This window comes from Puma concolor, chromosome A3 (assembly GCF_028749965.1).
Source record: "Puma concolor isolate L17-30 chromosome A3, mPumCon1.1.hap2, whole genome shotgun sequence".
In the NCBI taxonomy this organism is placed as follows: domain Eukaryota; kingdom Metazoa; phylum Chordata; class Mammalia; order Carnivora; family Felidae; genus Puma; species Puma concolor.
The window spans coordinates 108,441,314-108,456,276 of record NC_141669.1 but is presented as its reverse complement, the minus strand read 5'-3'; the positions used below and the strand labels follow the sequence as shown (position 1 = coordinate 108,456,276).

Here is a 14,963-nt window from a genome sequence, read left to right as displayed (position 1 = left end):
GATAGGTCATCTCCATTTGTATTTATCATTTTTAATTATTTCTATTGCTTGGAAAATGAGCAGGTATGATCACCCTGTAGTTTGTATCCCAATGCAGCCTGTGGAGATTATTTACTTATTTACTTATTTATTTATGAACTTTTTTCTCCCAAGAGTTGGAATTCATTTCCACCACAAGAGGGCAGCCATCTCTAAAAAACAACCAGAGAGCCTGGATCTTGGACACATAGGGCCAAAATTTAGGAAGTTATGTTTCAGAAAGGCCTTCAGTAGCCTCTCAGAAATCCTATATCACACATAAAAGAGATCCTGTGATGGCAACACTGAAATAAAATGGAGGGTCCAGAGGTGTCCATTTTCTCTCAGAGTCTTGACTATCGAAGACCATTTCATAAACCGACAAGGTTCCTGTTTCTCAAGTTGATGGCCTAAAGCTGCAAGACATTCTTGATGTCATCATCAGAGATTTATTTTCCATCTTTACTCGAGGAGCATCCAACAGCCATCATCTTTACCCTCCTCTTTAAAAGCTACATATGATTCAGGTCTCATAAGTTATTTTGTTTTCTAAATCTCACTTATGACAGAAACAATTGTTAATTTCTCAGTTAAACTTGATATGGAAGGAAATCACTTTGGAAGCACAATAAACATTTTTTAACATAAGTGTCTATCAGTAGACTATGTTCTATTGCCGACTTGTTTGGTGGCCAATGATTTGAGGGACAATCAGCTTCCATAACACTTTATTTTCAAGGAGAAAAAAGTAGCACGTTCCTGAATACTTTACCCTCCCCCACCCCATTTATTTTCCTAGTAGGCAGGCTTCCTCTGAAATACCTTATTTGACCTTTATACTTTCAGAAACAGCAAGTGCCTAATTCCCCTCTGTGGGTTGCTAATCCGATTTACGTGAGCAGAACCTAGAATTATTTTAGCTTCCCAACTGAAAAAATAATACACATGGATAATACGCTGTTATGAGCTCCTGCTTCAGACTTTTTCTGCTTTGCAGGCTGTAGGTTCTGTGCAGGCAGAGTTGATTTTGCTGATCTGGTGTTTCCAAAAATTTTCTGCCCTTGGTTTCTGGGATCATTTGGGCAACCTGGATGTGTTATGCATGGAGGATCCTGGAATCCTGGGAGGGACAGAAAGGCTTAAACTGGAGACTCCATGGTGCAGCAGATTTGGGGAATATTCAGCTGAGGAAGACAAATGACCATATGTTATATACTTGCTGCTGGGGCCTGGTGGGTCAGAGGTTCTAAGGTCTCAAACCAGAATAGTCTTGTATGCTTCGTTCACACTGTGCATTATTTTACCTTCCTCTGAGCTGCTAATCGCCTGCTTATGAGCTGGGCAAGATAAATATCACAAAGCATGAAGTGAAATATAAAGAAATAATATCCTGTCCTCGCACTACCACACACACACAAGAGTCAACGTTGTGAGTATGTATGGCAGGATGACATCTGTTTCGCATATATAGGTATATAGACGTATAGAAATGTGGTTTGGTTAGCACATACATTTACATATATGTATATATTGACAGAGACATATACGAGTATTTTTGTATATTACATGTATATTTGAATAAAATAGTGTATTTACATAAACATAAATGTATACATATATAAATCTAAATGCGGACTCATGCATTTTCATACGTACTTATGTATATCCGTATGTGTTACAATTTAAAGGACACCTAGTTTGCAACCTCCAGTGTTCTTTTAATTCTCCTACCCAGGGGAAACACACAAGTGTCTACCCAAGCCTATGTCAAGATGACTTGTAACTTGGTTGAGGACTTCTAAAAACTTTTTTTAGTCGTCTATTACCGAAAAACTTCAAACTGAAAGTTGAATAACGGGCCAGGTGGGAAATAAAGACTCCGTGTTTGTTATGAATTTCGCCCCTGCAGTCCCAGCGAGCTTCCAGGCACTCTAGTTGCTCTCCCCTTAGAGTGCAGGGGCTGGAGGCGCGAGCGCCCCCCTCGGCAGCCACGCGTCCCCGCCCTCGGCCCCACCCCGCCGCGGCTGCCCCGGCGCGCCGTCCACACCCCTGCGCGCCGCTCCCGCCCGCTCGGGGATCCCCGGCGGGCCGCGCCACCGAGGGGGAGGTGTTCGGCCTCCGCGGAGAGGGAGACGGCAGGCTGCGTCCCCTTTAAAAGCCGCGAGCGCCGCGCCACGGCGCCGCCGCCGCCGCCGTCGCCGCCGGAGTCCTCGCCCCGCCGCGCTGCGCCCGGCTTGCGCTGCTCCCGCCGCTCCGCTTCCCACACCCCGCCGGGGATTGGCAGCCGCCGCCGGACATCAGCAGCCACAGGCTCCGCCACCGACCCGAACGACCTCGCGGCGAGCGGCGAGCGTCTCGCGGATTACTGGGGGCTCCGAGGCACCAGCGCGCCGCAGACCTCGCGCGGGCTGGAGCGCCCGGCCGTGCGCGCCACTGCGCCGTGGCCTCAGCTGCCCGGGCCGCGCCAGAGCCGAGGACCGGCGCGCAGAGCGCCGGGGAGCCGGGAGCCGAGCCGGAGCGCCGCGATGCCGATCACCTACTGCCGGAGCTCGGGGGCCTGCGACGCGCCGGCCGACGTGTGAGCGGACCCCAGGCTGGCCACAAAGCGCACCGCAGCTTGGCCCGGGGGCTAGGAGAGCTAGGGGAAAGCGCGGCCACCCGCCTTGGCGGCCCGGGACTCGGCTCCACTCGCCGGAGAATGCGCCCGAGGACGCCGGAGCGCCGGAGCCGCGGGGGTTTCAGCTGGCTAGCGCTAATGGGGGTGCGCTGGAGTAAGGCAGAGTGATGCGGGGGGGCAACTCGCCCGGCACCGAGATCGCCGCTGCGCCCTTGCCCGGACCTGGCGTCTCCCAGGATGGCTGCCCCGAGCCATGGGCCGCGGCGGAGCTAGCGCGGAGCGCCCGACCCTCGCCCCCCGAGTGCCGCAGCCGGCCCCGCGCGGGGCCACGCGTCCCGCGGGCGCTGGTTCCTAAGGACAACGACAGCACCAGCTTTTCCTCTCTCCCTTCCCTTCCCTTCCCCGCACTCCTCCCCCTGCTCGCTGTTGTTGTGTGTCAGCACTTGGCTGGAGACTTCTTGAACTTGCAGGGAGAATAGCTTGCGCTCCCCACTTCGCTTTGGTGCCTTTGCCCCAGCGGACCCAGCCTCGCCGTCTCTGAACCCCGCGCACCTCCACTCCGCCGCCGGGCCCGACCCCGAGACGCCGTTCCCTGCGCGAGGAGAAGGACTGCCCCGCCGGCACCCGGGAGGAGGAGGTGGCAAAGGAAGGGAACCCAGTCCCTGCGCCAGTCCTTCGACCAGAGCTTTTTCCATGTGGAGGCTCTTTCAATGGACGTGTCCCCGCGTGCTTCTTAGACGGTCTGCGGTCTCCTAAAGGTAGAGGACGTGGGCCCCGGGCTGGGACTGGGGGGTTGGGCGCGGAGCCCGGGCGGCCCCTGCAGCCGAGCCCGTCCGGGGGCCGGGCCTGGCCGGACGTAAACAGACCCCCTCCAGGTCCACGTGCTGCTGAGCCCCTGCGGGAATGCCCACATCCTACCGCCCCAGGCGACCGTCAGCCTGGCCCTCCTGGCTCGCACTCTTCCGCCCCTCCTCCCTTCCCTCTTTTCAGTATTTTATTAGGGCTGTTAACACTTAGATGACTTAAAAAAAAAAAATCAAAGAAATCCCTTCGAGAAGGTGGCCCCTGGATTTCACCCGTTAGTTGCCAACCTTTAAGCTCTACCATGGCCGTCTTTTCTCCCTTCTTCAAGTTTCTCAGGAAGACCGGCTTTCTACTCAGTCAAGTCCCATTTAGGAGAATACTAGAAGTTGGGGTTCTCTCTGTTTGTTTCCAAGAATGCGAGGCGGATAGTACTTCAATGTCACCTTCTACTGATACGTGAATTAATAGATATTAATTATTTACGTAACTCCAGGAATATATATGTGTATCTTGACTGCATGGGGGAGGGGGGAGGGCGAAGGGGTTGCAGTGGCCTGTCCTGACACCTCGGAGGTTAGAGGCAGGGGTGGGGGGGCACAAGTTGCAAGTGGCTTGGGAAGTTGTGGCCTTGAGTTAACTGGGTCTGGAAGTTATAGACTCTGTGTGTGTGTGTGTGTGTGTGTGTGTGCGCGCGCGCGTGTATCAGGAAGTTCTATACAGTGCCTCTAAGGAAGTCACATGCACCATTAGTGCGTGTTTATATTCGAGCTGGGCAATGTGTTTGGGTTTGTTTAGGGAACGGAGAGGTGTCAGACCAAGCGGTGGTTTCCCCAGGTTCCCTGCACTGGCTGTCAGCGCCAGTGTCACAGAAAAAAGGTGACAGTCATTGATTCTGGTGTGTGTGTATGTGTGTGTGTTATGTGTGTGTGTGCGTGTGTGTGTGTGTGCAAATCGTGTCAGATGGGTGAGAGTGGGATGGAAGAGGAAAAGCCTTCGGGCTCAGGAACTCGGGGCTTTTTATTCTCCCAAATGTTCAAGCTTCAGCCCCTTTGAAGTATCCCCACGAGTGTTGCAAACCAAGTGGGCACCCTGGAGGAGGAGGCAACAGACCGAGCGGGAGCTGGGGACGCGGGGGCGGAAGGGGTGAGGGTTGGGCGGGGAACTCGGTGACTCACGTCGGCCCTGTCCGCAGGTCGACCATGGTGGCCGGGACCCGCTGTCTTCTAGCGTTGCTGCTTCCCCAGGTCCTCCTGGGCGGCGCGGCCGGCCTCATTCCCGAGCTGGGCCGGAGGAAGTTCGCGGCATCAACTGGCCGCTCCTCGTCCCAGCCCTCGGACGAAGTCCTGAGCGAGTTTGAGTTGCGGCTGCTCAGCATGTTCGGCCTGAAGCGGAGACCCACCCCCAGCAGGGACGCCGTGGTGCCCCCCTACATGCTGGACCTGTATCGCCGGCACTCGGGCCAGCCGGGCGCCCCCGCCCCCGACCACCGGCTGGAGAGGGCAGCCAGCCTCGCCAACACCGTGCGCAGTTTCCACCACGAAGGTGAGGTGTGGAGTTGAGAGTGGGGGCGGAGATGCGGGCGGAGAGTCACCTCCCAACGCTCCCCACCGTGGGTTGAGCGTTGGCATCCCTGGAAAGGCAGCTTGGCCAGGACTCTGCAGACGTTTCCATTCTTGACATTGTAAGAACCTTTCGGAACCTGGCTTTAACGCACTGCCTGTGTGGTTCGGGAGCCAGGGATTCCCCTTTGGTAAATCCGCACCCTTTTCCTGGCTTGCAGCCAGAAAAGCGACTCCTCCTCCAGGAACTGGAGAGAAATCAAGTGATGGGGAAGATGAGGGCAAAAGGCATGCCCCTAGTCAGCTAAACGTGCAAGAATTTCATAGGGGGAGAATGGAAAGAAGGGGGGCAGGTTGGGATCTCTTTAAGTCTGTTTGGAAGCCCTTGCCCTGTAAATCTGCTTCCCCTGCTTAAGCCAGGGTTTTAGGCCAGACACAGCCAAGGGCAGAATTTTCAGAGATACTATTGAAAAATCAAAGCCCGGGCCCCAAAGTCTTTCTAATTTACAGTTGATCTGGGCCTGCTTTGGAAGATTTCGAATCCCTATCTAATCCCCGTGGGAGATCAATCCCACAATCAATCTTATTGTTTCCACAATGACTTTCTTGTTTTGTGCTTAAATCTGAGATGAACTCCCTAGTAGAGACAAGGCAAGCCTTCAGATAAAAGTTTTGCAGCAGCTGCCTGTTTTTTTTTTTTTCATGTGCATTAAAATGTGGATTTTTTTTTTCTTTTATGGTACTGGATGTGGTTTTCCTAAGGTAGGATATTTCTGCTTGTTTCATCAGAAAAACGTTTAGTGGATTTGAAATGTCTTAGAGCAGCTATTGACATCTGTTGTACCCAAGTTAGAACAATTAGTAAAAATATGTTTCACTTAAGTTCTTTTTCTACACTTCTAAATGCCACTTTGGCTTAATACATTCCAAATCGAGAACAGGTTTCGTCAAATACTAGAGAATGGTCCAAAGCTGTGTATCAGACAGCAGCCACTTGTAGGTTACTGGAGACTTGGGAGTAAAGCTCCTTTTTCTTGCCTAGCCCTGTTGAGGTGGTAAATTTCAAGTGGAAATCTGTGATCTGTTGTAAACAAATAAGAAATGTTACAGCCAGGCCTTTTCTGCCAGTGTGAAGGGCGACTACACTTGTGAGAACAGCACTTGGCATTGGGAAGAAGTCCCAAAGGCAAGTTGCATAACAAAACGTACTTCATCAAAGCAGCTGTATGTTCTGAAGGGGACATTGAATTGATAATCAGTTCATTTTTCAGCACGTTTCCAAGTGAGGTGCTTTTTGCAGTAGCAATCCAATGGGAAAAGACAGAAGATAGCCTTCTATTCCCTCAGGAGTCATTCACTGAAGCGGAAGTTGTCTGTTGTCATATGTAGAAATGTTTTCATTCCTGTACATTCTGTCAACATAACCTTGGGATGATTATAGATGCAGCTCATCATTCCCAGCTGATACTGCTTAGAACTGTTTTTCTGCATAGAAAAGTAACAAGAATAGCTATTTCAGCCACCTCTCCTGGACATTTAGCCTGGAATCATTCTTAAGTTTATTTTTAAGGCCAGGAAGGTATTGTGTGCCTCTTCTAACTTAAAAGGAAGAACATTTAAGTCTTTTGACACCTAAAACATTGAGTTGCAGGATTCCATCAGTGACGTCTGTGCCTTTCTCCTTCTTCCTCTAGAAGTGGCTTCATCAAAACTAAACAGGCTACAAATTATTTGAGTGTTATTTTAGCTTAAATAGCATGCTTGAGTTTATAAGTCAGAATTTATATCTTTAAAAGCATAAATGTTACGTGCAAAATAATACAGAAGTTACCAACCTGCTTAAAGTCAATTTATAGTAATGTCAGATCTTAGTGCAGTTAGATGATACAGAAAAGCCATGTAATTTTTGCCTCAAATTTCATCAAATCCATTTCTTTTCTTGTTATGACTAGTATATCACTATTAGACCACATAATGCACTTTTTGAAGCCATTTCATTTTGTTGTTACCCAGAATTTGGTTTTTATAAACATCCTTGTGCCGTGCGTGGCACCAAAAATCTTCTAATAAACCATGCAATTAAGGCAGCTGGCTTCAGAGCAGAACTTGGCTCATGCTGCCTTAATGGGCATTTGTTTGGTAGGGGAGTAAGGGCTCGATTCCAGGAATTACCTGTTGGTTTCATTTGTGGGTGAGATCTGGATGATTTGGTGAACTTACAACACAAGAGATATCATGGTTTTTACATCTCAACCACTGTATGAAGATAATGGGACCACATGGTAGGCGATCTGAGACAAAAATTACCTGTTGTCATTTCTCCTATTAAACTTGGCCTAGTCCTCTGTACAATACTTTTCACTCAGGAGAGCCCAAGTGCTGCAATAATTTTCTCTTTTTCAGTCATTAAAAAGTGCTTTGGCCACATAGACCTTGCACTACTGCCACTGAGGATAGAAAAATCACTTCTCCAACTGGAAAGACTGTTCTGTGCTTGCTGTAGTTAGAAACACATTGAAATTGGTTGCTTTCATTGGCCCTGCAAAAAGTCTCTATGCTTTCCTGTCAGGAGGGAATACAGAAGGACCATGTGCTTGCTCTCTAGACCCTGAAGGACACAGACTTCTTTTTGCATGAAACAATGGAATTATGACTAAAGACTTCAAATAGAGATTAGCCCTTTTCCCACAAATGTAATTATCTTGAAAATATCCAACCATTACCCTGTGAGAGAGAACTTGTATCATAAATGCCCAGTGTAAGCACAGGATTTGGCACGTACAGCCCACAAACCAGTGCTTACCTGATGTGCTTTCCTAGGATCCCCAGGTATTTAGTCTTGTTAAGAAAGGCCCCATCGAGTAGAACAGGCATTCTCTTTAGAAATCCTCATGGAGATTGAGGATTTGGTGCCCAATAATTGTTCTTACGCTAATATTTTCTGTCCTCTTTTAGTGGCTTCTGTGTATTCTTCCTTGATCCCTTCTCATTGAGCTATTTTGTCTTTTTCTTAGACTTGCCTTTGTGTATTTCACCAAGTAGTCAGAGGACAGTAAGAGGGCACATGATCATTCCAAGGGCGTTGGAGTTAAGGGTGGGCAGAAGCCAGATCAGGGTCAGTGAGGGCGACCATACTTTCCCTATATTTGCCATTTCTTTTGTTATCTTTTTTTTAAAGACTGTTTCCTTTTAACCTTTTTATCTTATATTATTTTCTCCTTGATGTATCAATTTTCTTGCCCTTATTTTATATTCTAGAAAGTAGTGTTTCTTAGCTACTTTCACTGAAGGGCAGTGATTTCCAACCATACTGATTGGCTACAGCATTCCCAGGTTAATAGTCATTTTTGGTCCAAAGAATGTTGCAGACTTCTCAAAACTTAATGATAACTCACTTTTTTGCTAAATTCCCCATTCTTTAGGACAAAAAGGCAGCTGCAAAATATCAGTGGTTCCAAATAAAATCTGCATGACCGAGTAGTCTGTGCCACTTTACTTTCCTGATCTTTAGTTCTTTCTTCTTTCCACCATACTTGGGTGGTAGTATATTTCTATCCCCTTTGGTGGGGAAAGAACTCACCCTATGGTTATTATTGTATTAAATTTAAAGTTTCCCCTGATGGCTTTGACTTTTGCTTGAGTTTTTGACTCTTCCCTCATGTTAGGTAGTGTCATCTAGTGGCCAGAAACTTGGAAACTACAGTAGACTCAAGCTCATAACCCTGCTCTTCATTTACTAGCTCTGTGACCTTAGGAAAGTCACACAACCTCTGTGAGGTCCAACTATTTCATTTCCAAAATGGAGATAAGAGTTCCTCTCTAATTGATCCGTTATGAGATAATTCATGTCAAAGATCTTAGTGTCAGATATGGCACAAAGAAGCATTAAGCACACTAATTACATTATCATGATGATTTATTTCTCTTATGTCCTATATTCCCCCTTGTCTAGGGAAGAGGAAGCCAGAGGGAACCCAGTGTGGCTAAGAGAATTCAGCCTCATCTTTTGTTATTTTGATGTAGATGAATAATTGACAGTGTATATGATTAAGTTAGAACTTCACTTTTAGAGGAGAGGTCAAATGTCACTGGTGCCTTATTTTTCTTTACCAGCCCCACATTTTTGCAGCCATAGCTCCATCTGTTTAGATAAGAACTTAGAGGTTTAGAAGTTCAGGTCTAAACTTCACCCATATGAGGACTTTAAGAAACAAAACAGATGAACATAAGGGAAGGGAAACAAAAATAATATAAAAACAGGGAGGGGGACAAAGCATAAGAGACTTAAAAGTATGGAGAACAAACAGAGGGTTACTGGAGGGGGTGTGGGAGGGGGGATGTGCTAAATGGGTAAGGGGCATTAAGGAATCTACTCCTGAAATCATTTGTTGCACTATATGCTAACTAATTTGGATGTAAATAAAAAAAATTAAATTAAAAATAAATAGAAATAAATCAATAAATCAATAAATAAATAAATAAAGGTCTAAAATAGGCCAAAATAACCAAAGCCCTTGACAAATTCAGCTTATTCAACAAGAGAATTAACAACTATATAAGCCTCCAAAAAGCATACATCACCTATTTCGGTAAATATATTTTCAGAATCTCTAGGCTTGGATGATTTTCAGCTTTTTTTCCTTTTCCTTTACTTTATTTGAAATAGGTTTTGATTTTTCTACCCTCAAGAATTAATTCATTCCTTGCAGATCAAAGGACATGGTGGTAGGTGCCCCAAACTTGAATATTTTTTTTTTCCTGGGTTTGGGGTTTTCTGTGACCTTCTGACTTGCCTCTGTAGCCTGAATCTACAGGGGCATCACCACAGCATCCTTTGTATTAAGGACAAATAGGGGTTCTTGATGAAGCTTGGCAAGTCAGGGAAAGGTCTTCACATTACTTCACAGTACTGTTGTTTAATAGTGCTGTTCTTCCCTTTGGTAAGGTTGCTAAATGATATCCTTTTTTGCCACATAACCTCCAGTGAGATTTTGAAGTATGTTAAATTGCTGGCTTTTTTTTTTTCCCTGTCAAATCAAATCTGGTCAAACGGTGGCAATTTTATATGATTCAGTCTTACATATATCTTCAGGAGGGTTATTCTGTTTTATTCCTCTTCTATACCCATCTTTACTTATTTTACCGGTCTTTCATGCTGGTCTTGGTGATTGCCCCTTCATTATCATCCACTGGCTGTGTGTGCGTGTGCATGTGCGTATGTGTGTGTGTGTGTCCATGTGTCTGTGTATGTTCATTACTTCTTTCTTTTTCATTTATGGATTTGGATTCAGAGTTTTTGTTTGGTATTTCTCTGGACACCTTCTTATGACAGCTGTTCAGCAAATGCCCTGAATAATTTGCCTTTCCTTCCTCCTCTTTAAAAGAAAAGAGAGCATTCTTAGGTGTGCTGGTTATCAGAGAAGTCAGTAGCTCAAACCAGATGTGGCCTTATGTCATTAAATCTGGGGGACATTGCTGAGTTTTATGTCACTCCTTTTTTCTTTGGTATCTGTTGGCTTCTCTGCTGAAAGAACGCCTTCAGTGGAAACATTGGAGGGCTCCTGAATTAGAGGAAAGGAAAGAAGGAAAGAAGCTAAACACAATCCTTGATACTTGTTGGAGCCACTAAGGAGAGCCCTGATCTGATTGGTTGTTGAAAATAGTGCGTGGTCCAAAGTACCATTAGCTTAGAGTGAGGTTTAGAGTGTGGATGGCTCCCCAAAGGTATTCCTGACAGGTGTAGACTGGCAGCCACGAGGGGACCATGGAGGGTTTACTTCTTGTCCTGATAGCCTCCACATCCTAAATAGATGAGCTTTGGAAGATCTTTCTGTTCCATGGGCCCACCTCTTACTCCTTGGCCAACACTAGTGTTTCTTCTCATTTTTGTATTATTTGACCAAAAGTCACTTTAAAATATGCTCCTGGAATTTACACTTGAATGTGAAAAGCATCCTTTAAAATCTTGACCCCCTAGGGGTAGTCCATGAGCTCCCAGCATCACCTCACTTGGGAGCTTGCTAGAAATGCTGAATCGCAGGTTCCACCCAGGCCCACTGAATCAGAATCTGCATTTGGAGATTGAAGGTGTCTTAGGAGTTTTGTGTGAAGACTAAAATTTGAGAAGCATCACATTAAAGCATTACTCCGTAATTTCTTGTAAACTGTCCCTCTTGAACTTGGCACTTCCACTTACCTTGCCTTGATGAATGGTGATTTGATGATGAAGGTTTACACAAGTAGAACCTTTGAGTGAGTGATCTGAAGTGATTCTGCTCTGCTAACACATCTAGATTCTCTGTGTTCAGCTTATAGCTATTTGACTTAGGGGAAATATAACCATGATTTCCTCTTATGAGAAAGATAGGGCCAAACAGATTTTGGTAGCACTTAGGTTGGATCCTGAATGAAGCAGGTTAGGTTTTTAGATAATGAAAGGGCAAGGATGTGGTAAAGCTAGAAGAAAATAAACCCAAATGGCTCAAATCCTATTGGTATTTACTGCCAATTTAATGATAACGTGTACCTTTGATGATTTGCAGACAAAAACATTCAAGGTGCTATGGTATATTTTATTGTTTGCTTGGAAAACAGTACTCCTTAAAATTTAAATTCAGGAATCTTAAATCAGAAAGACATTTTATGCACAGCCCACTTCAATGGCTGTTTTGAAATGATGATAGTAGATATAGAATGTTTATTCTGTAATAGGATGACATTATCCCTTATGTCACAAATATAATGGTATTTTTGTAAATCTTCATAATTTTTTTGGTTTTGTGTCTATTTGGTAGGTGTATGTTTTTAATATGGCTTATTATTATTTTTATAAGGACAAAGGAATTAAAAACAGAAGAGAGTCCTTTTTTCCCCCCCAAAAGTATCTAAAATGAGATTTGGCTTTTGAGGTCATAAGGAGGTGAGAGAACAGACAACAGTTGGGAAGTTCCTTCTCTTGAAATTGTCTGGCCTTAATTACTACGGGTGTCGTAGTACCACCCTTATGCTTCCAAAGAAGTCGATCCCTGTAAATGCCTTTGTCTCTGGACTTGGAGTAAAATAGTAGGGTGTGCTTTGCAAAATGTCATCGTTGATGTTGAGTTTCAGACTCTTTAATTAGGAAACTGAAATCTGTATATCGAGATTTGTAAATCATCTAAATTGCAGAGTAATGATTTAGAATACCGCTTAAGGGATTGACATTAAAGCCTTTTTCTTTTTAAGAAATGCAATAATTTCCTCAAATCCTCACTCATTAGACCTCTACTAACTATAGTGCTGACTTTTTTTTTTTTTTTTGCCCTAAAGTCTGTGAATTCCAAAGAAATGCTTCACCATTTCCCCCATTATTATAGCCACCTGGAAGCAGTATTCATGTATTGGATTAAAAACATAATAATGAATTGTGAAGTTTTGCTTCATGGTGTGCATGTTGACATAAACACACAGAAAAAGGAGGATTCCTTTTTATTGAAAGGGGAGTTTTTTATTTTCTGGTTGCAAACTTTTACGTGGGTTGAATCAAACCCTGAAATGAGGTCTACAAATTCTCATATATCATCAGATTGTTGTTACTTATTTTACTGAATGAGTTTTTTCTTCTCCTTTTCCACCTTTCTCTATCAAATTAGAATCTGTGGAAGAACTGCCTGAAATGAGTGGAAAAACAACCCGGAGATTCTTCTTTAATTTAACTTCTATCCCCACCGATGAGTTTATCACCTCAGCAGAACTTCAGGTTTTTCGGGAACAGATGCAGGAAACTTTGGAAAACAATAGCAGTTTCCATCACCGAATTAATATTTATGAAATTATAAAACCTGCAACAGCCAACTTGAAGTTCCCTATGACCAGACTTTTGGACACCAGGTTGGTGAATCAGAACACAAGCAGGTGGGAGAGTTTTGACGTCACCCCTGCTGTGATGAGGTGGACCACACAGGGACTCACCAACCACGGATTTGTGGTGGAAGTGACCCACTTGGAGGAGAACCAAGGTGTCTCCAAGAGACACGTCAGGATTAGCAGGTCTTTGCACCAAGATGAGCACAGCTGGTCACAGATCAGGCCACTGCTAGTAACTTTTGGCCACGACGGGAAAGGGCACCCTCTCCACAAAAGAGAAAAGCGTCAAGCAAAACACAAACAGCGCAAACGCCTTAAGTCCAGCTGTAAGAGACACCCTTTGTATGTGGACTTCAGTGACGTGGGGTGGAATGACTGGATCGTAGCTCCCCCAGGGTACCATGCCTTTTATTGCCACGGGGAATGCCCTTTTCCCCTGGCAGATCACCTGAACTCCACTAATCACGCCATTGTTCAGACGTTGGTCAACTCTGTTAATTCTAAAATTCCTAAGGCATGCTGTGTACCAACGGAACTCAGTGCTATCTCCATGCTGTACCTTGATGAAAATGAAAAGGTCGTATTAAAGAACTATCAGGACATGGTTGTGGAGGGTTGTGGGTGTCGTTAGCACAGCAAAATAAAATAAATAAATATATATATATATATATTTTAGAAAAAAGCAAAAAAAAAAAAAACCAAGTTGACACTTTAATATTTCCCAATGAAGACTTTATTTATGGAATGGAATGGAGAAAAAAAAAAAACAGCTATTTTGAAAATATATTTATATCTACGAAAAGAAGTTGGGAAAACAAATATTTTAATCAGAGAATTATTCCTTAAAGATTTTAAAATGTATTTAGTTGTACATTTTATATGGGTTCAACCCCAGCACATGAAGTATAATGGTCAGATTTATTTTGTATTTATTTACTATTATAACCACTTTTTAGGAAAGATAGCTAATTTGTATTTATATGTAATCAAAAGAAGTATTGGGTTTGTACATAATTTTCCAAAAATTGTAGTTGTTTCCAGTTGTGTGTATTTAAGATGAAAAGTCTACATGGAAGGTTACTCTGGCAAAGTGCTTAGCACATTTGCTTTTTTGCAGTGCTACTGTTAAGGTCACAAGTTCAAGTCCAGAAAAAAAAAAGTGGATAATCCACTCTGCTGACTTTCAAGATTATTATATTATTCAATTCTCAGGAATGTTGCAGAGTGGTTGTCCAATCCATGAGAACTTACGTCCTTATTAGGTGGAATATTTGGATAAGAACCAGACATTGCTGATCTAATATCGAAACACTTTCCTACCCCTTAATTTGCAGAAAGAATAAAGCAGGACCAATAGAAATAATTGGGAAAATGATGAACCTGCAGGAAAGTGAATGATGGTTTGTTATTCTTCTTTCCTAAAGTAGTGACCCCTTCAAAGGGGCTGGTCTGGCCAAAGTATTAAATAAAACATAAGATTTCTTTGTTATTAATATTGTGGTCATGTATATTTAAAATTGATATATAATGGCTCTCATGAAGAATTGGAAATTGATTTGTATTTAACTTTTACCTCATCTGGAAGCTCTTTATGCTCAGAAGGGCCCAGTTTTCTAAATTTGTCCAACACACAGAAAAATTGTGCCCATCATGTTTTCTGCCCACTGCCTATTCTCTGTTCGATCAGCTTGCTTTTCTTTCCAAGGTTATGTGTTTGAACACATTTCTCCAAATGTTAAACCTATTTTAGATAATAAATATCAGAGCTCTGGCATTTCATTTTATAAAGTCCAACCTGTAAGAAAATGGTGCATTTGTATAGCATTCATGATGATTACCTTGTGTTTGCATTTTTTTGCTTCTGAAGTTACTCATTTTGGAGGGGGGTGGGGAAAAGGGAAGGAATGGTTGGAAATTTGCAAGCAAGTCACTTGATAATTCATATTTGCCTCAAAGGAATTACCAATGATTTAGTATTTCACATGAACGTCTTTGGGGGTTCATGATTTAAGAGAAAGATTTAAGAGAAAAACCAAAGCTCCAAAACAAGCAAAACCTGGGGAACCCAAGATAAAGTTTCAGAGATGATATCCCATGCAACAGAGGCAACGGTGCCAAAA

General features: G+C 44.0%; 1 protein-coding gene across 2 annotated transcripts; it reads left to right on the top strand.

The window, feature by feature from the left end:
* Window positions 1-2,815: 2,815 nt before the first annotated feature.
* On the top strand, window positions 2,816-14,667 carry BMP2 (bone morphogenetic protein 2). Of its 2 annotated transcripts, none has more exons than XM_086701718.1 (3): window positions 2,816-3,393; window positions 4,632-4,981; window positions 12,630-14,667. In XM_086701718.1, exons 2-3 carry the CDS (start codon window positions 4,639-4,641, stop codon window positions 13,472-13,474), a joined length of 1,188 nt encoding a protein of 395 aa, XP_086557844.1. In that variant the 5' UTR covers window positions 2,816-3,393; window positions 4,632-4,638; the 3' UTR covers window positions 13,475-14,667. The 2 variants fall into 2 exon arrangements, with proteins under 2 accessions (XP_086557844.1, XP_086557846.1); XM_086701720.1 differs by lacking the exon at window positions 2,816-3,393 and adding an exon at window positions 4,102-4,315.
* Window positions 14,668-14,963: the final 296 nt, after the last annotated feature.

Bases quoted from the DNA above. Each gene is read 5' to 3' on its own strand.
- BMP2 (XM_086701720.1), top strand. From the start codon at position 4,215: ATGTGTTTGGGTTTGTTTAGGGAACGGAGAGGTGTCAGACCAAGCGGT. The intron at 4,316-4,631 runs GTGACAGTCATT...CCCTGTCCGCAG, and splicing joins GCCAGTGTCACAGAAAAAAG to GTCGACCATGGTGGCCGGGA. The intron at 4,982-12,629 runs GTGAGGTGTGGA...CTATCAAATTAG, and splicing joins GCGCAGTTTCCACCACGAAG to AATCTGTGGAAGAACTGCCT.